Source organism: Lingula anatina, chromosome 2 (assembly GCF_051362555.1).
Source record: "Lingula anatina isolate TDL-2025a chromosome 2, LinAna3.0, whole genome shotgun sequence".
In the NCBI taxonomy this organism is placed as follows: Eukaryota; Metazoa; Brachiopoda; class Lingulata; order Lingulida; family Lingulidae; genus Lingula; species Lingula anatina.
The window spans coordinates 834,840-860,969 of NC_141768.1; the positions used below are offsets into that span (position 1 = coordinate 834,840).

The following is a 26,130-nucleotide window of genomic DNA, read 5'->3' on the forward strand; positions in this document are numbered from 1 at the left end:
TGTTAACATGCTGCTGCTTCGTTTATATAATGATACTAGCAAGGCTGTAGCGCAAAAAAAAAAAAAAAAAAAAAAAAAATTAAATAAGGGGCTCATTCAAAATCTTGGTTTATCCGTATGGTTTCAATTTAGTTGTGAGAAGATCAACTGTATCAAGTAATTTTTAACATACATAATCTGGAAAAAAACTAATGTCTATCAAACAGCAGGTCTGATGTAAGAAAATAAGGGGAAAATGAGGCGTCCAAAGCTATACTTTTTAGGTATCATTGGTATATTTGTCCTGCAGTAAGCTGAATACAATTTTTTCATTTATCCCTTCTATTACCTCTGTGACAAGGGTAGGGTAATGACACAATCTTTTCAATGGAAAATGAAAATTGTGAATATCACAAAAATTGATACTGTGTTTTTTAAGTCATGAATTCTTAACATAACAACATTCCTATTGAGTGGCAGTAACAAAATTACAAAGGAGACTACAGTTAAATTCTATTCAGTAATAGCACCATAAAGCTATGTATTTCAAAATTGATAATTTTCCTCCATTGAAAAGATCTAGTTACTACCTTACTTGTCCACATTCTCATTCATGCTGCATTTCCACCATAGTAAATTATACAAAGAATGAATCTATTCTAGTTATACGAGCCTTGTTTGAGAGGCTACATTCGCGTTTGTATCTAGCACACTTTTCAAAGTCAAAAGTGATTTTCTGTTGGATTAAAAAACTGTGATAGAGGCTTTAAAAAGGTGAAGTATCAGAACAGAGCGGTGTATGTTGATGGCTCCATCAAACTGAAGTCAGGGCCCTAGGCGCTCATGTCAAAATAAACCATCCCTAAACAAACCCCTGGTGTTGTACATCCCAGCGACACTTACACTCAACTTCCCTTTCAAACACTGCGATCAAAGCCAGTCAAAACACTGGCAAAAACCTCAGCTGACATTCCTAAACATTCAACCTGCGGTAAATTAATTGGAGCAAATTGACATTATTCCTAATTCTTAGTTTACCCATATTCAGAAACAGTATACACCAACATGCCAACTTTATCTTTATAAACACCAGCCTTATTTTTTCTCTGTCAAATATGACATTCATATCAAAACTGAACTTAAGTTTATTTAACACATCATGGCAGGCCACCAATTTTATAAATGCACGGAAAAAACAGGAGGAAAATCAAAAGAAATTCTTGTCTCTGAACTTTGCCTGGCTTCCTATTAATATCCCCATCTCTGTTAGTATCATAAGTAAATCCCTGGCCTTTTCCCCCCTAAGATTAATTGGGGCTTTAGTTTGTTGATCTGCCCTGCTTGAGTAAAACAGGAAGGCGGCGTTTATACTAAGCAGCTTTGTTTATCCGACAGTCGCTGCAGTGTGTATAAACTGTGGCTGGCCGAAGGAGGGAAGCGTGTGTCAGAACTGCCTGCGGCTGTTACTACAGCTTGTTCACCAGACACGTTTACCTAGCACAAGACTTTCTCAATGAAGATTCAAACCATCTCCTTTCCCTGCTTCCCTCTTCCTAAATTCCAGGTTTGTTTACACGCTAAGGAGAATGAGAAGGAGTGAAAAGCTGAATTTTGATATGTATATGATCTTTAATGGTCCATTTCAATTGTTAAAAATTTTTTGGAATGAGGTCCTGAATATGTCACTCTTTCATTCAAAGCCTTTCATTTCAGCTTTCCAAACAAATGGTCTGGCTCTTACTTCCCGTTTACTGCTCTGTTTATTGTCACTTGCATTAGTTGAAGGTTTTCGTTGACCAAAATAGAACCCAGGTAAAAAAAGAAGTCTTAAAAAACAGAATCCTTCAAATTACTGTCAGCGTTGAAAAGCTAACAGAGGCTGCTAGAAGTGTCTCTAATGTTTCAAGAAGTAAATAGGAGGAAACCAACCCCTCAATATATTCAATATATTGAATTGTTAGCAAAAAATAGCTGTTCAATTATTTTCACTCCCAGATTATTTTCATCTTTCACTTTCTGCTTCATCACAAGTGACAAACACTAGTGTCAACAAAGCTTACCACAATACAGTACACACCTTGTATATTTACTGTAGTATATATGTATTTTTCTCAATAAAAAAGTTGCAAAAGGGTCATTTACAAAAAAAAAAAAAAAAACATATCTTTAATTAAGTCCAGCCAAGGCCTTTCACAAGTATTTCCTGTCCCCTAGATATAAATTATAATCAAATGTCTGACTTCCTCAAACAAATTCATAATGGCTTTCCTATGATGATAATTAAGATTTAAGTATATAATCACAGAAAAAAAAAATGATAGCACGTCCTGATACAGCAAACATTATTTCACAAAATAATCAATGTCACCAGCTCAGCAGTAATCCACCTTGGCTAATGTGGGTAATGTCTATACCTTATTAGGTCAAGTGGACTTCTCCTGAGCTGAAGACAGAATGATAACTAGGGCATTCTATTACCTGCTAAAAACATACTTAACAGTTAGCTGTATGAGTGTACCTTTAATTTCAAATTTACACAATATGAAAAATTAAAAAGCAAAAATCATTGGCAAACTTACCCAATAAATCTTCCACTGCCCTTTTGATGCCTTTATCAAATGCCCTGGCATCAGCGGCAGTTTGAAACGTCAGCCCAAACCGCCGATCTCCCGTCCTCCAATGGTGGAATGTCGGCGTGGCCTTCGTGTACTGGACATCTTTCTTCAACATGCAGTGGAGGACCACCTAGTACAGAACACCACATTACATTAGAACATATCAACACTCAGTGCTGCAGATAAACATTGGACTATTTTGTCCAGTTCTGGAAAATTTGCTTACTTAAGAAGGAGGGGAAGTGAGTGTCTGTGTTGCTCAATTTTTTTTTTAGAAACCAAACAAGGTTTTGATTAGTAAAAACTAAAAATTGTTTCTCCAGAGACAATGTTTTACCTATTAGGCAGGCTGAAACAATGTACTTTTTTAAAGATGAAACAACTGACTTTTTACCATCATTAAACATAAGGCTACAAAAAAACAACAAAAAGCCTATTTCCTGAAGTTTAACATTACATATAAAAAATTCATGAATAATAATTAAAACCTGTGACTGCTGATCTGCCTGGCTATCAGGCTAATACTAAAACAGGGAATCTCGTGAACAGGGAAGTGGAGTGAAAAGGAACACAATGGAAAACAATCTGATACACCTTTCTCATATATGTATTAATAAATTTTAAGAATCAACATATTGCATTTGTCATTTGAATAACAAGGATTCATGTTTATAACCAACTCCAAATGGGGGCCTGAAAATGACAGAATGAGTGAATTTCCCAGTTTTACACCCACGTCTGATTCTCTGAAAGAGGGTAATGGTCTGAAACACCAGCTCAAATCCAAAGGGAAAAGATGAAATTACAACTGTGTACAATGCATCTAAATGTAACAATCTGGTACTAATTATATGATTGCACACAAAAATTGCATTTGGAAATTAGTGCCAGAATAAATTAATTCATGACAACTTGAGTTTTTCAAATAATGAAGAAAAGGGAGTAGATATTGAGGGAGGGATCAAATTTCTACCCCCTTCAAACATGTATATTTCACTTTTAAAAAAATCTCAATAGCCTTATCTGATAGCTAGCCTTTCTCTGCTATTTCTCAGTGAAGTGCACCTCAATTTATTACATATATTACAAGGGGTGTGTCATTGCCCAAACTCTACACACACGACTGCCCCTAAAGCTTTATCTCTTACAATCCAGGGATAATAACTGCTATCATCACTGGAGCATTTGGGGGGAATATTCACATATCGGTTGAAAAATCTTTTTCTCTTTTTTCATGTTTGGCATTAACTGATCTATTCTAAGATCTGACCTTCGTTGTCCAGAGAACAAACACCCATTCATAAAGTCAGGGTGGATCTTTCATTCATAAAAATGTCAAGTGTAATTTAAATGTAAACCCAAACTGCAGTGTCTGCAATTCTATACAGCAGGAGAACAAATGCATTCAGATAACATGCCAACTTACTACAGGGATAAGTGTATGGGCATAATTAAATGAACACAATGGATAAGGTTACAAATCTTTAAATAGTCAATCAAAAACGAAGTACAAATGCCATCTCTAAAGGTAAGATATGACATGGTGGTTACCAATCACTGTATTATATGCCAGTGGAGGGTAAATAGACCATTACACCAATACACCACAAACTATCAAATTCATTGAAAATAGGACAGCAATTCTTGAACAAATTCTGCATACTAATTTAGACGACGGTAGCCAATAATTCTTTTTCTTCTTGTGGTCAACTTGATACTGGGCCGTGTCCAGGAGAGTTCCAGTGGGAAAAGAGACACACAAGTCATACACCACAGTTTTGGCCTTATGAACACAAAGATTACTACATATAATTAGCAGTTAGGAAGAGAGAGAGAGAGTGACTGTATCCTCATCATTCCCAGCTATGTGGAGACACTACCACTGTAACATGGGCACCACAGACCACACCAAAATATTGGTAAAAAAGTTTAACACAACGGTGTTAGAAAAATAAAGTCTATTTTGTCAATGGCCCACTGATTTTGTTAAAATGGATTAGAAGATTTGACCAAAAATATGCAAGCATGATCCACTGGTATATTAGTCATTAGCAGTCATCAAGACTTGGGAAGAGGTGAGGCTTTGAGGGAATGAATGAGACATAGGATATTATAACATGGCCGAACTACCAGTGAATTCAGGATAATTCGGTGCCGAGTCTGGTAGTTGGGCAGGCCTGATGGTCTTCTGCTTAAAAGTTGACACATATCAAATGAAACATTTCAGATATCTACACTGAATAATAAAAACCTGGGATCTACATCACTGATGCCTGTTTAATTATATGCACTTCTGGAATAACATTATAGACATTTATTTTCAAGAAAATGTTTAGTGATACTATTACTTAATTTAATAAGGTAACTATGAAAAATTAAAAAATATATATGTTCTGTTAAAAAAAAAAACAACAATAGGGAATACTATTTTCTTCAAAGCAAGTGCATGATGAGGATTCAATTTTTAATGAGTTATGGTATCACTAAATTTTTTTATTTGAAAAATAAATATCTATAATGCAATAGCAGCATGGCATTAGGTAAAAAAACCATGTCTGTCACCCAACTGCAATGTCTGAGTTATCAGCTGACACTGACTGAAGTATGTCAACTTACCTCTTGGTCACTTGTCCTATAACCATGTATAACATATTCATATCGCACCCCTTCATCACTGTTAGCTATGACACTTATTTTCCGTAGGCCCACAATGCTAAGGCCACCCCCCTTCAATGCCACCCAACCTCCGCTGCTGTCATCACGAGTCATGACTTGTGCTTTAACCCGAACTAGGAAATCATCCCTGGAAAAATAAAGAAAAAAACAGGATAAATTTCAGCATAATCTTAACAAAACAAACACATCAATCCATAACTTTTTGCTTTGATAAATTATGTATTTCAGACATTGAACATCAAAGTAGTTGTGCAAATTATATGGCCCTGTAAAAATTAAAATTAATATCATAAATCAAGAAAGCATGGCGCACAGCGTGAAACATAATTTCAGACCAGTATGTGTGTTCGGACAATATAGAGCGTGACCGAGAAACCTATGTCTTCAGCCCAGCAGCAGGTCACAGTACACCCTACTCCACACAGGATGGTCTCAAACTATCAATATATCATTGGAAAATATATCTGGTTATGTGTCTTCAACCTCAACCATTTTGAGTCTATCATTGTCTGACTGCATCTTAGATTATTCCATCGTAATTCCATCCAGTCCCCGTTTTCATATCCAGTCACACACCACAGCAAACATGCCAATGAGTCTACAGAAACTTTTTGCATCATAAATATGATTCAGTTTGGTCCAGGCCTACCCAACTACCATACTCGGCACCGAATGATCCTGAATTCACCGGTAGATCAGACCACACTACCCGTTTTCAAGGTGTGTGTCAGATCGCATTACACAGTATCATACCCTGAACAAATTTTGAGTGGTGATGCAATGCTTTTCAACCCCGCTGAGAATCGTCACTATCACATCGCGTACTAGGCAAGAGCGGTGTCATGTCTGATACTGTGTAATGCGATCTGACACACACCTTGAAAACAGGAAGTGTGGTCTGATCTACCGGTGAATTCAGGATCATTTGGTGCCGAGTCTGGTAGTTGGGTAGGCCTGTGGTCACTGCTTTTATTTTTCATCAGCCAGTATACATATACATAGGTGATTTACAGTCCCAAAGAAAGATTGCACCATTTTAAGCATATATCACCAGTACATGATAAATGTTCCCTTCCTCTTCTCTGGCTTGTCTCACCATTCACCAGCCTTACACTGCCATAAATCAAGTGGCTTAAAGCCCACTCACAAAAAGTTTAAAGTCATTTCTATTACTAAAATCTTAGCTCACTGGTAAGACAGCCGACCACATTACCTGTATACTCTTAAAGGCCATTGACCTTTCAGTGGTGACAGTAGCAATGAAAGGTATGTCAAATACATTTATGTAGGCCAATCATTATGAAAACATCTTAGACCAATATCTCAGTTGACTCTGATTTTAGTTGTCTAAACTTAGTCCAAAGATTCCAGTGAAATGGGACCCTGTGCTTATAAATCCCTGATAACTCCATCAAGAACTGTGTGAAAATTTCATTCTCACATGAGAAAAATAAAACTATATTTATCATAAGTTTGCAATTCCTTCCCTGTTCCTATTTCTCCTCCCACACTCTTTAGCTGCCCACAGCTGGAGAAATCAATGTATTTGATTGAATCAATGATATCTCCAAAAGTGTTTGTCTGTTATTTTTAGGAAGTCGGTAGGGCTTCATATTCAAATGGTAAATTTGCTGTTACTTTAAAAATCTTGTTAAGGGTTATCTTTTCTATCTTTTTTGCACAGCCACCAATTTTCATGAATTGTTGGACTCTGAGTTTGTCAGACATTAGGAAGAAAGCTTGTATTGGGGGGGGGGATAACTTGTTCATTCAGGGTAAAGCAAGACTCCCAATCTTTTCCTCCACATACTTCTATATATGGGAAAGTTTAATTTACAAATAAACTTACTATGACTCTAGCTTATTCAATTTGTACTATTATACCATTCCATTTATTGTTCACTTGTAAGATATGTGTAAACTCTCTATTGCAGTGGTCCTTCAACACTTTCTGCTGAAATGCAAGTCACCACTAAGTAAAGCCCATGGCCCTATGCAGAATAGGGGACTAACTAATCTGAGAGTCAAATATGGCGACCCACTACAAAGCTTTCTGTCTAATATACTAATAGACACTGAATAGATATCCCGTGGGGAAGTATTCAAGTGGGTCGGCCATATTTGACCCTCGGACTAGTTAGTCCCCTATTCTCAATGGGACCTATGAACCACTTTATCAGTGCTCCCCCCCCCCCTCACCCCGCCCCCTTAACTTTTACTCCACATTCACCAAGCTTCCAGTTTCATAAATCACCAGCTTCAAAAACACCAGTATTTCTCATCAGGGGAGCATTGATCTCTGCTAGTAGCTCAGGCCTAAATCTGCACATTCACAAAGTTATCTCCCAGCAGCTGCCTTGAATGGCAACAGGAAATGCATGCCTCCCAGCCTTTCAGGCCAGTCATTCATCAAGAAAATACCATAACTTTGGATTCTATAGTACATTGGAACTAGGGGAGCATCTCTGCTCATTCTTTCTATTCTGCCATAAATATGTATAGTCAGTGAGGCTGACCCAACTTCAGGCACCTAGCATATCCATTTTTATAGAGCCTGGGTAATCTGACAACAAACTGTAGAATACATTACGACATAGCTTGGTGTTTGTAGTATATGTTCTAAATCCTTTTTAATGAAGTAGGGTTCTCTGTGTACAAAAATTGGAAGGACTTTGTTCTTCACTTAACCACATGTTGAAACAGTCTTTTCAAGATAAAACATTCAAGTTTGCCTTGGTTTTATCTTTTAATGAAATTAACACAAATCAAGACTTGATAACATTTGTTCTAACATACTCGTATTTTTTTTTTCATAATTTTCATTAAAATATTTTGTCACTTGTCTTGTCTGATATTTGAATTTGAAGATGGTACAACCTAGCTCCTAGTACTCCTCACACTGACTGATGTGTCCACATTTCATTTCAACACTTGTACCATACCTCAAAACATCAGGAATTCACGGCCAAGTTTTCAAACTTCCTGACTGTGGCGCAGGATCCCAGAGGATAACAGGTTCTTTAGTTTTCTAGAAGCTATTTCTCTCCACACTCCTCCTCAAACAGAGACTCTTCAATAATCAGAGAAATTCAATACTTAGAAGGACTATACTTTAAAATTGGAGCACAGGTGTCGAGGAAAAAATTATGAGTCTCTATTTTCACGCAGAGATGCATTTCAAGTTGAGGATAATTTGCCAATAACAAAAAATGTTTGGTTTACGAACCTAAATTAAAAAAAAAAGTGGCCTAGATTTTTCAGAAATCTGTTCAAGGCAGCAGATCTTACGATGAATGAGGTTGTTGTTTTCCTTTTCCTGTTATCAATATCGCAGATATGTTTCTGTATCAGTAACACACGCGGCTCAAGCAGAGTAAAAAGGCCTCATTGTGGTATCAATAAACACAGAATGGTGTCAACGACATCTTTATCTCTGTGGAAACTTTCTATGCTGGTAGACGCAAGGCAATAATTTTAAAAGCTCTGAATGAATAGGCCAAAGAAAAATTCTTCCAAGTCTAAAATAATGATGGTGTCATCCTAATAATTTCCATAAAAATTATCAACTGCTGTACAAGTTTAATCAAAATTTTAATATCCTATAATCATGAGAGAGAGAGAGAGAGAGAGAGAGAGAAAGAGAGAGAGAGAGAACACAGAACCTTTTCTTGGCTAGGAGATCATCCTCTCCTCTCAATTACCTGCCAACTGACAGGTGAGTATTATACACAGGAAACTGGGCAGGCTAAAGGATAACAGCATACCCTGTGAAGATAATTGAAGTCAGTGTAACTACAGACAGGTCACACTTCTCCCCAGGTTCACCCCCTCCCCAACACACACAAACACCCTCTCTGTGCTCTCCAAATCTCAAGTTGTTTGAAGTAGAAGTTCAGAGGGTCATGTCAAGAGGAATATCCTGCCCCAACAAGCAAGTGTGGTGCTATCAAAATCAACTTCATACAAGCTTTTCCCATACATCAGTCTTCAGGACTTCCTCTTTCCTGCACTGATGTACGGGACCGCAATGGTTTCATTAAGAACACATGCCGCCAATGAACTTCTCAAAACTACACAAGACTGGCTGGAGGCATTACCATTTTTTTCAAGCTTGCTTTTAGTTTTTTTAATAGGAAAAAAGCTATGCATCAGCCAATGAGTATTTTTTCTGACTACAATCTTTTTTTTTTTAATATCAATAAAATCTACAGCTCGCCTGGTTTCAATCTGCTGGTTACTACTGGAATTTTGCAACCACTTTGTACTTTCATTGAGAGGTCAATAAAACAGCATGTGACATCACTTGAATGAAGAATAAATCTTTAAGTTTTAAAAGTTAAATCTCACAATTTTCAAGTTAATTCTCACATTTATTTCACTTTAAAAAAGGACACTCATCACACCAAAAGAGACTGGACTCATTTGTTGTTCTCCTAATCCAAACAGCACTCTGATAATGCTAAGTCATGAAAATTTCAATCAATTCTCTGACCCTACATACAACAGTGTGTCATCAGAACCCAAAGCCCTCCACCCACACACTGTCTACACCATGACTGGCAACCACCTTCATTCTGATCACACACCAATCAATTACCAGTCATGATACAGCACCCCGACTCACAGCAGCTGTTATCATGTACAAGGTATTGAGATACCAGTGTTAAAGGGGTTTACCAATCGTCCGTAACTCAGGGCATCACAGTGACAAAAGCTACAGAAATCCTACAGATGCAGCACCAGGCACCTGCAACATACACAAGTCATCTGCAAACCCTACCTGTTCTCTTGGAGCTCTAGAATGGGCTGAAGAGGACTTAAAACTCCAAATGGAAAATCTTTATGAGTCTGGACTTGAAGATCTTCAGGCTTTCTCCTTATAGGCTCCAGTTCCATAGTTCTTCTGTACCAGTGTCCCAGCCTTTATATTCCATGTAAAAAAGTCCCTGTGTAATCCAAGTCTCACATGTGGTTTCAGTCAAGTTTCCTCAACTCTGACTAGTGTGCCAGATCAATTCTCGCCTCTGTCACATGATCTGCCATACCACCGTTCCTGCCCTGAGCACCCTGGGTAGAAGGTATGGAGAGAAATACACCATCACCACTGACTATTTCACCAACATTCCTCACATTTTGTCTTCTCTCATGCTGCCATGTCCCTCCACCTCTAATTCCCCAGAATATCCTCTAGTAAAGTCCCAGTTTTCCCGGCTCCCAGCAGCCAGTAGATTGTGTTGTCACCACAGCCCCAGCATGTAGTCCTGCCTGCCTCCAGTCCTAAGCCAAATCTGTTTGCTCAACCCTATCAATGATTTCCCTTTCCTGACCGACTGACGTCTCTTCCTTCCACTTGGCCCAGCCAGTCTTAAGTCAGTGAGAGTAAAGTGCAGTCTTACTATCACAGCATACTGAGCTTCCTCCTCCTTTCCCTGTTCTGCCTCTAGAGCTCCTCTTCTCCTTGGTCAATTCTCTCACTTTACACCAAAGTAGTTCGTCTTCTCTTGACCTCCTTTTTGGGCTACCATTCAACACACCAAGAGAAATTCTAAACAGTGGCCCTGAATGTGAACCTGAATACGACTTCCAAGGCCAGCATCAAAATAGCAAATTTCTCTATTGTCTGCGCCTTCCCCAGCCTTTGGTTTGACTTCCTATACCCAATGAAAACACAACTGTTCAAGTCAATCAGTGTTAAGCAACCCGAAACCACAAGCTACCTCAACTGATGAGACCTACCTATAAAAATAATGCAAACTTTTCACCAAATGACTGGTTGTTTTAACTCAAGACAGAGACAGAAAGATGGAGAGACGGGGATGGCTGTAGGGGGTTGGCTAGAGAGGTGATGGGGGAAGACTTATGTTTAATTCCTGATGCCAGTTTTTTTATCAATTTCCTCTCTTTGCCTGTGGGGGGAAATGATCAATTGTGGGTTAGGAAAAAAAGACCAATTTTTTTCAGAAAATTAAAAAAAGAAAGGAATGGAAAAAAGGAAGACAGTAAATGAATTCTATATCTGGAAATATGAAAGCAAATAAAACAATCAGAAAAATAATGATTCAAAATTATATATTTTATCCAAAAGTTTAGGTGTTCTTTTTTCTGTTCTACATGTCCTATCTAAATAACAGTCAAATCAATGCCTTTCGTATTTTTTTCTTCTAAACTACTTATTACAATACAGTCAATAAAAGTAGCAAGACTTGTAATATCATCATTTTTTAAAATTCAATTTTAGGATGAAGTTATTTGGCTCCAAGGGTGAACACCAGAGGGCGACAAATATGACCCATCTTTGTAAACTTGTGGAATCTCTTTTGCAGTTTCATGTCTGATATTGTTACGTGACTTTGACTATGTTCCTCTAGCCTGGACTGAATGAATACTAGAATGTGACACAATGGCAATGGGAGATAAATATGGCAAGACCTACTTCTGCAGGTTAAGTGATTCATTTTTCACTAAGAATCCCTCTTGTCTACTATTTCATTGAAAAATAAAAGAGATAAAAAATGAGACGAGGAGGTAAAAAAGTTCAATTTTTTTCAAGTTAAAACAATGACAGCCACTTTTTGTTTCTTGGCAGTCAATGTAGAATCAGAAATAGAATAGTTCGTATACAAATGTCCATTTGGTTTCTTTCATGAAAAAGTACAATAAATGTTGCTTACAATTACCTTGACATTGAAAATAACATTGATACTGTAATCTATAAAGTAAAATGTATAATGCAATTAACACATTCAACTTGGCAAATGTGTCTCATTCATTTAATTCAAATCAAAGTCACTCATGTTTGAATGACAAAAGGTCAACATGAAAATCTTCAGTACGGTATCAACTGGGGCATCAAAAATTCACTTAACAAGAGAACTAGAAGCAATTTTGTGTCAGTAAGGAATATTGGTACCGTATTAAATATTATACAGATGTGTCTTATGTTTTTTCTATCTCAATTTCCCTTATTCTTTATAGATGAAGACATACTGCAGACCTCCAAGGTTAAATGTAAATAATAATAATAACAAGGCAGCAAAGCTGTCAAATGTACAGACAAAAACAGGAAATAACTATGCACAAAATAGGCTACTGTCAATTCTGATGCAAAAATACATTATATTAAACTGCAAATTCAACATCAAATTTTAATTATCCTCAACAGGTAATACCGATGTAATTAAAATATGTGACAAGTTTACACTTTGAAAATGTATAACTTCCAGAAAAAGAAGTTCCTTAGACTGCTTTTCCAACTCAGACTGCATTTTAGTCCTGTATTTCTTTTTTGAAAGTTTGGCAATTATAAGTAACATGGTTTTCCCATAATGGTCATCATGGCAGCAGCACCCAAAATTGTGTTTTCTTCTATTCTGATGCAATATTACATAATGGTTAACAGCATAATAACTCAATTTTAATAATAAAATATACGTATCATGGATTTTCAGAAAATGTGACTAGCATGGGTCTTCAAGCCCGTGGAACTTCAAAGTCACACCTTGAAAATGCCAATATGTGAAAAATTATATTTTCACAAAATAACTGTTTAACTGGCAGCAAGAATTACCAAACAGACTGTATTTCCTACTGAAGCTGTATTTTAGTCCCATGTTTCTTTCCTGTAAGTTTGAGGACAGTAAATGACATGGTTTTTCTTAAATGGTCATCATGGGAGCAGTGCCCAAAATAGTTTTTTTTTTCAAATTTTGATGCAATATTACATAATGTTTAACAGCATAATGACCATCAACTTTAATAATAAAATATTAGTATTATGGATATTCAGAAAATGTGACTAGCAAAGGTCTTCAGGCCCATGGAACTTCAAAGTCACAACTTGAAAATGCCAAAATGTAAACGAGACAGCACTGTTCTGAAATGTTTTTTTTTTTCCATTTTTAACAATTTTTAACATAAAACAAAATTATCAGTTTTCTGCCGTTTTTATATGATAAACTAAGAAAATTGATGAGATGGGAAAAATATCAACAGAGCAGTGTTAAATGTCCAATCTCTTCCATTCTGAGATTCTGAACATAGTGAATGATTGAATCTGACAAACTGCAATGATATGAGTTTATTTCCATTTTTGAAACTTTATTACACAATACACGATAACAAGTTTACCATCATTTTTACATAATCAACTAATAATGTTGTAAAATTGCAGGAAATGCCAAACAAACACTTTTACCTATCTTATTAGTTCAATAATGAAACTGTTTACATGCCTAAGAATTAAATCTGGAAAATGTGAAAAAACTGCATTTCTTTAAAATAATGGCCCGATTATGCTGATTTTTTAACTCAACCTGCGTTTTAGCAGGAATGACAACTCCTGTGAGTTTAATGACAATTGGCCTATCTGTTTTTCTTATATTGTGTTTACAGTGTTGCATATATGCTGAAAAGTGAAAAAAAAAGCATAACTACTAAAATAGTGGCCCGATCATGCCGATTTTCGAACTTGACCTGCATTTTATGAATATTCATCAGCTCTGTAAATATACAGCCAAAAAGTAAAACTGCCTTCCACTTATCGTGTTTACAATGAAAGTGCATGGCGCCGGCGACAGCGACAGTGACGGCAACGACAGATGCAGGTGATGGCAATATGTACAGACACATCTGTACATATTAACTGTACTGTTTGAGAACAGTAAGTGACATGGTTTTTCTTATATGGTCATCATGGGAGCAGTGCCCAAAATAGGTTTTTTTCAAATTTTGATGCAATATTATATAATGTTTAACAGCATAATGATCATCAATTTTTAATAATAAAATATTAGTATCATGGACAAATAGTAAACGTGACTAACAAAGGTTTTTAGGCCGATGGAACTTCAAAGTCACACCTTCAAAATGCCAAAATGTAAACAAGACTGCACTGTTCTGAAATGGGTTTATTTCCATTTTTAACACTTTTTTAACATAAAACAAAATTAATAGGTTACTGCCATTTTTATAAGATCAACTAAGAAAATTGATGAGATGTGAAAAATATCAATAGAACAGTGTTAAATGTCCAATTTCTTCCATTCTGAGATTCTGAACATAGTGAATGATTGAATCTGACAAACTGCAATGATATGAGTTTATTTCCATTTTTGACACTTTATTACACAATACACGATAACAAGTTTACCATCATTTTTACATAATCAACTAACAATGTTGTAAAGAGGCAGGAAATGTCAAACAAACACTTTTACGTATCTTATTACTTAAATAATAAGGCTATTAACATGCCTAAGAATTAAATCTGAGGAAATCTGAGGAAATGTGAAAAACAGCATAACTTCTAAAATAATGCCCCGATTATGCTGATTTTCGAACTTGACCTGCGTTTTAGTAAGATTGATTATTCCTGTGAGTGTCATGACAACAGGCCTAACGGTTTTCCTTAAAATGTGTTTACAAGGTTGCATATATGCTGAAAAGTGAAAAAACAGCATAACTTCTACAATAATGGCCCGATCATGCTGATTTTCGAACTTGACCTGCGTTTTATTAATATTCATCAGCTCTGTAAATATAAAGCCAAAAAGTAAAACTGCCTTCCACTTATCGTGTTTACAAGGAAAGTGCACGGCGACGGCATCGCCATCGGCGACGACAGACGCAGGTGATGGCAATATGTACAGACACATCTGTGTCTGTACATAAAAAAACCCTCTTTATAAAATATTAGAAGGACACCCCCTCTCAATTCAGTTGGAATTGTACAACTGGTTTCCCTCTGGAATAATGAACATTTTATCAAATGTTGCAAATAATTTTTTGAGTTGTCTTGTTAATTCAGATCCAGGTATTGTGTCAATACCAGAGGTGTGTAAGTACCAGTACAACCAGATTTCATGACTCCCAGCTGCCAGAAGTTTGCCTAAGAACCACTGATGATGTTGAAACAGCATCCAAAGAGACATTATAAACTGTAGAACTAGTGTAGATTTATGCTTACTTTTTTTCTTTAATTCAAAAAGAAATTGCATGCAGTAATGTGTACAGTAACATGAAAACCACATGGGAATACTGAAAAGTTGCAAAATATTTTTTTTCAAATTCATGTTCAGTAACAAGTCAGTGAAATTTAAATCCACTAAATAAGTGACACTTTTGAAAATAAGGAAGTCAAGAGTTCCATTGTGGTTAGCTTCCAGAGAGCTTTAGTTGAATTTCAGTGATAAACCTGGGTAATTCAAATATGGTTAACTTGGTTACAGAGCAAAATGTTCATGTTATCAACTGACTTCAGCTAACTCTGGTGACAGGAGTAGTAATACTACAGCTATACATGATGTCAAGTGGCACGAATGGCTCTATTGATTCTGCTTAATGAAAGACATTATCTACATCAGGGTGTGTCTACTTTCTATACAGATAGGGATATATGAAATCAGTGAAAATTAAGGATTTTTAAGTTAAATCAAAATCTTGAGCCTCCCGCCCCCCTCCCCTTCACCTAGTATAAAAGGTCCGATGTGCAGATTTTGGCAAAGTCATGTTTTTTCCCAATCAAAACAGGATGCATATGCTTACCACTTACCATCCGCCCACACCCAAAATTATCCACACAAATCATTAGATCATTTGTATACATAATTGATAAATTATACAGACATGCCATGCTAACATGCTACCGACAGACACAGGTGGATACTAACCCTTCTACCAGAGGTTCAGTGACTGGTTTGGAGAAATAGGAATTCAACAGAGCTATCCTCTTTTACTCTAGTTAGTATTTTAATTTCTTAGTGTACTAGAAAAAACCTAGAATTATAAATCACCAGTGTGATTCTTTTTTACAAGCTTTGTGGTGGTTTTTGCTATTTGTGCTGTCAGAACTGTGCCTCTTTCAACCACTAATAAGAGGTTTAAATGGGGAAGACTTTAAATAATAAAGAATGTAACAAGTGCACTTTTTATTTAAGGGGAATTTTTAAAGTAATTCTGATGCAACATTATCCAATGTAGCAGTATTAGTCCTTTTCTGAATGCTAAAAAACTGATTAGATGTCAAGATGAAAACTTGTGATTTTCCAAATAAAATGCTAAGACAAAAGCTTCTTTATTAAAATCTTAAAAAAAAAAATTGACCACAGATTCAGTGTCATTCAGACTGATGCAGTAAATCATCAGAATATTAAAAACTAGGCTTGGGTGGACCATACAATTTTTTGCTTACATATTTTTATCTTCAAATATCTTTTTTGCTGATATTCAATAGATTTGGTTCATACATTCTGAAATTTTCACACTGTACCATTTCATCTTACCTATCAGATCTTTTCTCTACCTCCTGTAGGTGTGACATGTTTTCTTTCACAAGTTTTCCTCTGATCCCAAGCTCTGCACTGCCACCTTTACTCTAACACTATTATCCAAACTGTCCACCTTCTTCATACCTTCATGTTTTTATTTTATTCCATCAGCTTTTTTAGAGGTAAATTCCTTATTCCTTATCAGACAGAACCTCAGCAGCAGAACCTCAGCTCTAAAGAACCAACCAGTACTACATATTGAGGTGGGGTTAGCTGAACACACCACACAGCTGAGACACCTCACCAACACACCAGCCCCTCCACAAAAACTCCAGAGGAGATCCACTAGAATTCTTCTATTCATAAAATGAACCAAAGAAATATTGACTCATAGACTCCACATCTGCAGCTATTTTTCCTCCACCCCTCCTTCCTTCATTTTTTTTTCAATCTGCTGACTATTTTTTAGTACTATTCTACAATGTGATATTCCTTCCTTGTCGGCCAACTGTCGCCAGGTATTTCTCACACTGAGGGATAATTGGCCCAGCCACATGTTGCCGATTCATGAATGCACTTGCGGAACTTGGAGACAAAATGTTTCAGTGCTCTATGTAGGCATTTCCTTGACTGTTTTTTTATCACACGCACACATTGTCACAAAGAAGATTTAAGTAGACAAGTTTAAAGTTTCAGGTGTGGTTACATAAAAGATGGGTTGCCCTTTCTCTGACGTAACCTGCTAACTCCAGCACAAGCAGTTAAGCTAAACTTTCCTCCTTATGATTCCACCATACAACAAGTCAAGGTAGGGAAACCAAGGGGTTTCAGAATCTAAAATAGAATAATTTGCCACCTATTGTCTGTTGATGTCAACAGGCTTTTTAAAGTCTTAAGTCAGTCCAGTTGTGAACACGGCTCAACTTGCCCTGTCACCATCACATTCCACACCCATGCCCCATCCATGTGGACAACAAGATATTAAATATAGATATAGAATACAACACAGTGCACTGGCTCTCGTATCTTCCTCCACGATAATAAAATATGAAAGTGCTTATGTCATACATATGCCAAAGAAAACTTTTTCAATTATCCACTGAAAGGCTTCTGTGGTGTGGTCGGCTGCTCTCAGCCTTCTTCTCTATTCACTTGGGGGAAGACCTACATTCCCCTCCACTTCATTAGGGATGCCAGGAAACTACTGGGCCCACATAGGCTGCTTTGGGAGGATTTGGGAATGCATTTTGAAGATCTTTATTAATTGCAAAACAAATATGGGCTATTGCAACATATGGTCTTCTGCGAGTCACTCATGATCAGAAGTCCTAGCTTTTTTAGAAATAAGTACTACTGAAGGAGTGCTGTTTTGTGCAAGAATAATTTTAAAAAAATTAAATAAATAAAACAACTGAAAATAAAATACCTCATAAAAGATTGAATAGAATATGCTGTGTAATCAAAAATTCTTTTAAATTTCATAATGAACCCTCCTCCCACTGAAGTGGATAAGAACTTAGACTAGAACAGGATGGGATTGTTAAGGATGGCTTGTTGGCCTTCAAGCTGAACTGAAACCCCTCTAAAATACAGGTTAATTTATGAATTGACTTTAGGAATTTAAAATACAACAAATCAGAAAGCCCACATTTATGTGCATTGTGTAATTATTAAGAGAATTGAAAAGAAGCTATAGAAATTAAAAAAAAAACTGCATTATTTTTGGAAGGGGGGGGGGTATTTAGCAAAATCATTATCACAAATTTATGATCAAATCCTTGTTTTTTTTTTATTAACAACTATGACTTGAAACCCAGTTTAAAAAATCCAAACCAGATCACCACACTTGGGCTTTTATTTCAATGACTTTTAAGAGACTAAGAACAGTTATTAGTTATAGGAGGCTAATTACAGTAGCTAGTCTGACTTATTCTTGGGTTGTGGCTCTCATTAAAATCAGAGCTGTTGCAAATGTAATTAGTTACTGGAGTGAACTGAGTGGGAGTGGAGAGACCCAGAGGTCAAATTTCCACAGGTAAAAACTTCATGCAAGACATGTGGCAGAACAGAAGTCGAATTAATAGCAATTGTAGCAGTCATCAGGGTCATAAAACTGAGTCCGTAATAGTCTCTGCATGCAGACATATTGGGCTGTTCATTAATTTGTACTGGGAAAGGAAGAGACTGGATTATTTTTAATATCAGGTTAATGACGGGTTCACCCAGAGTTTCGGGGACCATTCCCACAGATATTTGATCGTTTTATTTCCCTGGGGAGTCTAACTAAATTGCTGTCAACTTCCAGATGGATCGATCTAGGCATGGGAACCCAGTCTCAGTGTCCAGAGAAATGACTGCCATCTTGTGACATGTCTGATATAAAATATCACAGTAACAAAACGGTTCCCATTTTATGATATTGTGGACATGGTCAATCCACTTTGGGGGCTTTATGAAACTGCCTAGGCATCTTTTCATTTATATTTTGCGGGGGGGGGGGGGGGGGGGGGGGGGTATTTAACAACCCATATCCATAGATTTTTAGATCGATCTATCCCTGTGGAGGGTCTCACTAGATTACTGTCAGCTTGGCCGGCTTAAGCGTCTGTCCCGCCTACTAAAAGCTGTAAGGAGGTAATTAACTATGGTGCCCGCTCGGCTGACTGCAATTTAGCATGAACCCCCAGGGAGTTAGGTCGATCTAAAACTTAATCTTTAGATCGATCTAAATCTCTGGGAAAGCACCCTAAGATGCTTTTCTGTCACAGGGGTAACAATAACCTATCCCTAATTTCAGATAATAGTTGTCACCTGCTTGTCTAACAATTTGTGAAAAAGGGATAGCAAATTTTAATATCACACCATTTATATGTTCAGAGTTCAACAGACCATTTCTACACAGTTCACTGCTGCTTTTACCTTTCTCAAATCAGAGCAGAGAATTTGTTAAAACATTGCTGCTCATGATCATACATAAAGTTGAATGAACAGATGGACAGGCAGTACGAGAAAATAATTGTTAAGAGCAACAGGGCATATTGTGCTCATTAAGAACAACAAATAAATAAGAGTATATCTATGATATATGATATATGATTGAACCAGGGAGTAAGAGGAGATTGGGCAAACTCTGGACTTGTACTACTATACTGTACTGTGTCTAAAATTAATGCTACAAAAATAAATAAATAAATGAATGAATAAATAAATAAATTACGAAAATATTATATAAAAAAGACAATCCTTGACAGTGGGACTGTCACTGCTATGAGGGTGAGTGGTTCTTTTGCCCCCTGACTCCATGTGACACCATTCAACTCTGTATCCAACCTGGACTACTGTGCAATACATTGCGTGGGTGGTAAGCACTTGCTATATCGGAGTGAAGGCAGCACACATCATATCATATCATATCATATCATATCATATCATATCATATCACATCACATCACATCACATCACATCATATCATCAGAGAAAAAAAGAACATAAATTATTGTGTCTCTGCTTGTTTCAACAGTTCTTAGAAACCTTCAAAATAAAAATAAAAGTGTATAAATTCATTACTGAAGTACTCTATTTAATTTCCAATGCCAAGATGGCCAATTGTTTCCTAGATCTTTTTATAACTGTCAATTGTAATAACCTTGTAAAGTTTGGTTACCCAAACTCTCCATTACATGATCTTGCTAATAAACATTTTTCTTTCCTAACTTAAGTAGTTTTAATGTTTTAAATTGATATATATGTCTTTTGTTTAATTGACAAAAGCAGTAAGTTTGACACATCCAAGTAACTACATTAGACTATATTCCCAGCATAGATGAGCAGTCTGGCATATACTAAATAGCACACTTTCTACTGAAAGCTAACATTTTTCCATCCATCTTTTACAATACTTTCTAATATTTTTCAAATAACTATTCTGAGCATTCCCATGTAATAAAACAAATCAAATCTTTCCTCTTAACATTAAGTTTACAAAAGAAAGTATTTAACGGACCATCTTAAACTTCAAAGACCCAAACTCATATAGCTGATGAAATATAATCAAGACTCTGACATAATCTATCAATTAATTAATTATCAAATCATCACATTAAACTGGAACCAGCTATTTTTCATTTTACAAGAGATACGAAAAAATTATTCATGACAGTATCTCATTGCTTCTGTTCTTCCTTGATTTTTCCCCTTTCAGCCATTCCATGGGCAATACTTGTAAAATGACTGTCGTTTCTTATCAGTGAGATCAAGATGGTGATCCAAAGTACCCACTCCACAGCGTTCTAAATGCATACAATACAGAGAGCTGATCAGCCACTAATAACTGATTGCCGACAGAAATTACCACATCAAGTGGCGATTTCTGATTATTTCAGTAAATTTTCCATTTTCAGACTTTACTCTGCTCTCGAGGTCAGCCTCAATTTCCTGTCTTCACCTACATTGCAGCAGAACAAAATTCTTCTCTTCTTTTTTTTTTTAAAAATCAGGGTCACTTTACAGCTACAGCCTGGCAGCCATTTGCAAAATGATTATCAAACAGTTTTTTCAGAGGGTGGAGTTTCTGAAAAAGTCAGACTGAGAATATTAGTCTGACATTTAAGCTTACCCTAAACAAATTCAAATTTAAGAAGATATATGTGCAAGAAGACAACAATATTTTTCTCACTAGAATTAATTGCAATGTGACAAAATACTGTAGATTTTTGACTGAAAACCATGAATGAATAAATCAAACTTGTGGAAGTTTAAGGAATTATATAATGATAATAAAAAAGATTTAACTAAAAATATATTAATTTTTTTCTTACATCTGATTGAAAGGTTCAGTTATCAAGGAATAAAACTTTTTTTACAGATATGGCAACAAGTAGCTTGGTAACTACTGTTAATGAATTTCCCAACTTAATTCACAACAGGTGTCATCTACTCCAGTATATCCTCATGAATGGTAAGTTTTAAATTACCAATTTTCACCATCCCTGTCAGGTAATTTATTTACAAAAACACTACTGATTATCTCCCTAATAAACACAGTGTAAGCTGCCCACACTGGGGGAGCACTGGGCTCTGGTCAATGGATTAGGGTGGCTAATTTCTAATCTTAATGAAATATCAACAATCCAACATTGGAACGTGAACTAGTTATCGTGAATTAGTTATCCCTACGTTTTCAAAGCACAGCTACAGAAACATGTCTTTGACATCGACATTGACTACAAGTCTATAAAATCATAAATCTTTGGACTGGGCATAACTTAAGATGCTCACCACTTTTTATTTGTGGCCTTGCATCAAATCTAAATGCCAGTGGTCCACTCCAAGTATTCCAGCCCATTTCCTTGTCCAGTCTATATGGAAGGGATATACCAACATTTACACTCATGCATGGCCATAAAGTGACCATCCCTCAGTCTTATCCATGGTTCTGATCTCTATAAAATACTACAACAAGAAAACATGGATTATGGCACGTCAACAATTTCTTCCCTCCATTCATCCACAGTGTTGGACCTGAACCAATCAAATGATGCCATGAACATGGATGGGGAGTGTTTGACACACTTCCTGTAGGAAAGAAGTATGTACCTTATCTAGATACTCATTTCTAATCAAGCACTTTATCTGGGCCCCCAGGCCTCCACTTCCTGTCTCTACTGGGACCTGGCAGACCATGGATCATCCTTGTTCAGGGCCTTATGTAATTTAGGTGTCGGCCTTGTCAAGGGATAGCTCTTGGAGTTGATCTGATATCTTTCTATGTTTGGATTGGGATTGCTTGCAAAAAGGCACTGTGATTAAAATTATATTTTGAAATACATTAATATATATATATTTTTTAATAATGAGAGGATTTTAAATTAATATTTTGGTAAATCAAGTTATGATTTTTATAATTCACCCTCCTCTTAAACTTTGTAAAATAATTTTTTATAGTATAAACTATTTCATAATAAATGATGTACTCATTGATACCTGATGTTAATTATATAAATATTCTCTGACCATATTATCAAGAATGCATTATTATTATTATTATTTGGTAAAATATTTCTGATATTATATGTATATTTCTTGATAAAAAAAACTGCATATTCTACTAAAAATATGATACATTTTTTAATTGTTTTTCTTAAAATAAAAGACATAAAGGGCAAATAAATAAAAACCACAAGATCTGCCTTTTCCCAATTTTGAAATAACTAGGTGGCAACCTTAACAAAAAATTCCCATCATTTATGAAAAAACACACAAAACAAGCCCAAAATAGTCAGATTTATCCCTACTGCCACAAAACATTCCCTTTGACAGGTTTCCTTAATAAACAATTCAACTTTGCTGCAAGTATGGTGTCTGTATACTATGTAAATAAAAAAATCTCAGACAATTTCAGTGACATATTTGCAAATTCATTCCAATGTCGAGTAGTTTTAAAAATGATATAGAAAGAAGATGGAGAAGGATAAACGTGTGACAATGTCAGACTCCTACACAGTTAATATATCTTTAAAACAGAACTAATTATAACTTGCTATTATTCAAGAGTGATTTCAATTTCTTTTTACTGAGTACATATTGAAGACCTGTCATCCTAAGCATACTAATATAAAGTATAATATAAAATGTCTTGAAATCTTCAGAGTTCTACAAGTGGATGAATGTGTAACTCTATTATACAAGAATACTGATAACCTAACACAGACATCTGTGGTGGCAGCTTTGAGGAATATTCCACACTGAATACTTTTATATATAAGAGTCTCAGAAAACCTTAAAAATTACAAGTGGGCTTTGACCTCTGCATCGCAATAATTTGTGTGGACAAACTGAACTTATTGTACTACTTTAAAAGTTCTCACAAAGTCAATATTAAATCAATAATGTTTTTAAAATGATAAAGAAAGATGGTGAAGGTAATACATGTGACAACTGTATACACAACTGAAATCAAAAGTGATATTAATACATCATTAATGTAAATTAATATGCAAACAAGTTATATCTTTGGGAAAAATAAAAAATAAAATTCAATATGGTTATCAGAGCCACTGCCTATTTAGTTTTGGGTAATATGACACATTTACCTTTAGAATCATACTTATTTTTACTGTTTTTTATTATTTTTGGGAGGGTGGGTATTAAGAAGTAGACAGATGATTATTAAAAGGGCATACCAATGTCATCAACTGGGCAGGCTTTTCTTTATCTTATGTCATTTAGTAATCATTGTTAATTATTTTCTATTAAAACTCGTTTAGCAAAATCACACCAAAATTGATTTCTAAATAAGCATATAAATAAATTGACCCCCTCCCCCCCAAAAAAAAAAAAAAAAAATAAATAAATAAATAAATAAATAAATCCCAGAATGCAAAAATCCTCTATAAAATTATCCACTGCATCAATTAATGCATGGTCTTTACACATACCATTCATTAGATATGCTGCCACCATTTAGTAAATTGCATATGTAGCAACTATCAAGTCAACCTGTGCCGTGGCCATTACTGATGTTACATGAACTTATTAGATCACACCTAACTCAGATATTATCAGTGGAAATCAAATGACATCAATATAACTTCTAGCACTGGTAATTACCACAGCAATTAAATCAACACCAGAAATCAATATTGCCAGTATCATGATTACTGGGAAACATCGTGAATTACAGGAGCAGGGTCAGGCATAAATAAAAAATATATATATGTAACAAACTATGTACTACTCATTTAAATATGGTATCTCTGCCAATAACAAGTGTCTATCTGTGAATTGCAATCCTCCGGCAAATTAATCTTATGATAGGCGACTGAATGAGCGCTGCGTCCACTAACTACTTCCAGCGCCGTATCATTCAGTCCCCACATTCATTGATAACAAATTTATGAATGAGCTGCCATGGACCGTGCTGGAACATGGCGGCGACTAGGGGCTGTTGGTTTCTAACGTCCCCATTGGCGTCCGGCCAGTTGTTAAGAAGGATAGGTGTTGTCAGTATAGAAAGTCAACTGTCCGAATGTTATTTTAGAAAATGACACAACAACATACCAATTTTAGAAGAGTAAAATCCGCAGACCGATATTAAGGGCCACCACCTAAGTCGCGGACTGGCCCACATAAAGCGGCCACGATGGCACCGCTGTGACACCCAGATCGCTTTTAAAATGAAATTTACTTACTCTTGGATTGACTCGCCTTCCTCTGACATATTATACGTTGACGTACACCATCATACTTTATAAGAAAATGGTCGTGAAACATCAACTCATCAGACAGGAAATGGTAACCTTACAGCACCCTCATTCATCTTGAGCCTGCGCAATAAATGAGTTCATAACTAGTTTCCCAGTGGAACTATATGGCGAACTTGAAAACTTCATATCATTATAACCTTCAAATATTTATATAAACATTAAGTTGAAATGCTCTATATTTATAAAATCCATGTTCTTAGAATCTTTCAAACGATTTCCGGAGTAACGCGGAATGATTTGGGGCACGTGCAAAGCCTCTTAATGGCCTACCAAGTCAGTACACCAGTCCATGTACATTATGCAAATAATAAAGACCAAGGCAGATCTGTGCATAAGAGAAGGGCAAGCAGTTACTGGGCAAAATGCCTTAATGCAACATTGCAACTCATTTCAGTCTCAAGCTACACAGTTGCTTTAAATTCATAGTTCTTTAGTAGTTGGACGAGTGGTGTATTTTCCTTAAAAGTTGCAAAAATTCCAGGGTACATTGATATTTCTCATGCAAATGTCGTCGTAGGCTGTCGACCAATCATATTTAGTTGTAAGTTGTGACGTCATTTGTATACACTGGAAATCCTATTCATCTCATTTCATGCACAGAAATTGGGTCAAAGAAATATCGGCGTGCTACAGTAAACAGCATACAAATGCAATGAAACGGGTTTGAAAACATTTGACACTATAGAAGAACCTCATTGATCAAACAGGTCAAATACTGTGCCATATTTACCGCTGATGGATTTTGATTGACACATTAATTGTACCATGTTAATCAAACCAATGTGATATTTTCCTTGATTGATAATCCTTAAAAATTATAACAGGCATAAAAATTGTGTGAATAATTTGAAATGACTAAAGTCTTTCAACTATTTTTCGGGAAACCAGTTATTTTACCACAAACCCCTATGTCATTTGAACCATGGCAAAATACAGTAGTAAATAAATTAAATTCCAACTTAATATTTTCACTACAGTAATTGTATCAAAATTGATCCATATAGACTACTGGTATTGTTGCAAGAAATGTTTCAAAATCTTTATGAAACTTTTAAGCCTTATAATTTTATGAACTCTTGATAATGCTTAATTGGATTATTAATCAGATTCTGGGGCAAAGACATACAACAAGTGTTTTTATTTATACAATTTATTTACATTTTTATTTATTTATTGCTGTTCTCTACAATTTGTAGACTTATAAACACAGAAATACCCAGTGTTGCCTTGTGTAAAAGAACCCCCTCCCCTTGGCACAATTTGAGTGAATGGTTACATGGTTTCAGTATATTTTCACTTTAAAAGTTGTGAGCAAGAATCATGGCTAAGTAT

The 26,130-nt window shown here is 35.8% G+C and overlaps 1 protein-coding gene across 3 annotated transcripts in view; it reads right to left on the reverse strand.

The window, feature by feature from the left end:
* Nucleotides 1–24,967, reverse strand: part of LOC106155980 (sprouty-related, EVH1 domain-containing protein 2) — a 32,909-nt gene extending 7,942 nt beyond the window's left edge. Inside the window, exons 1-3 of one of the 3 annotated variants that reach the window (XM_013531029.3) lie at nt 24,724–24,967; nt 5,211–5,397; nt 2,559–2,724 (exon numbers count right to left, since the gene is read on the reverse strand). In XM_013531029.3, coding sequence (XP_013386483.1) covers nt 2,559–2,724; nt 5,211–5,397; nt 24,724–24,752 — 382 coding nt within the window. In that variant the 5' untranslated portion in view covers nt 24,753–24,967. Of the gene's footprint in view, nt 1–2,558; nt 2,725–5,210; nt 5,398–10,050; nt 11,219–21,811; nt 21,985–24,723 lie in introns of those variants that run through there. The other 2 variants (XM_087006384.1, XM_013531028.2) reach the window with 2 other exon arrangements.
* Between the last annotated feature and the right edge of the window lie 1,163 nt (nt 24,968–26,130).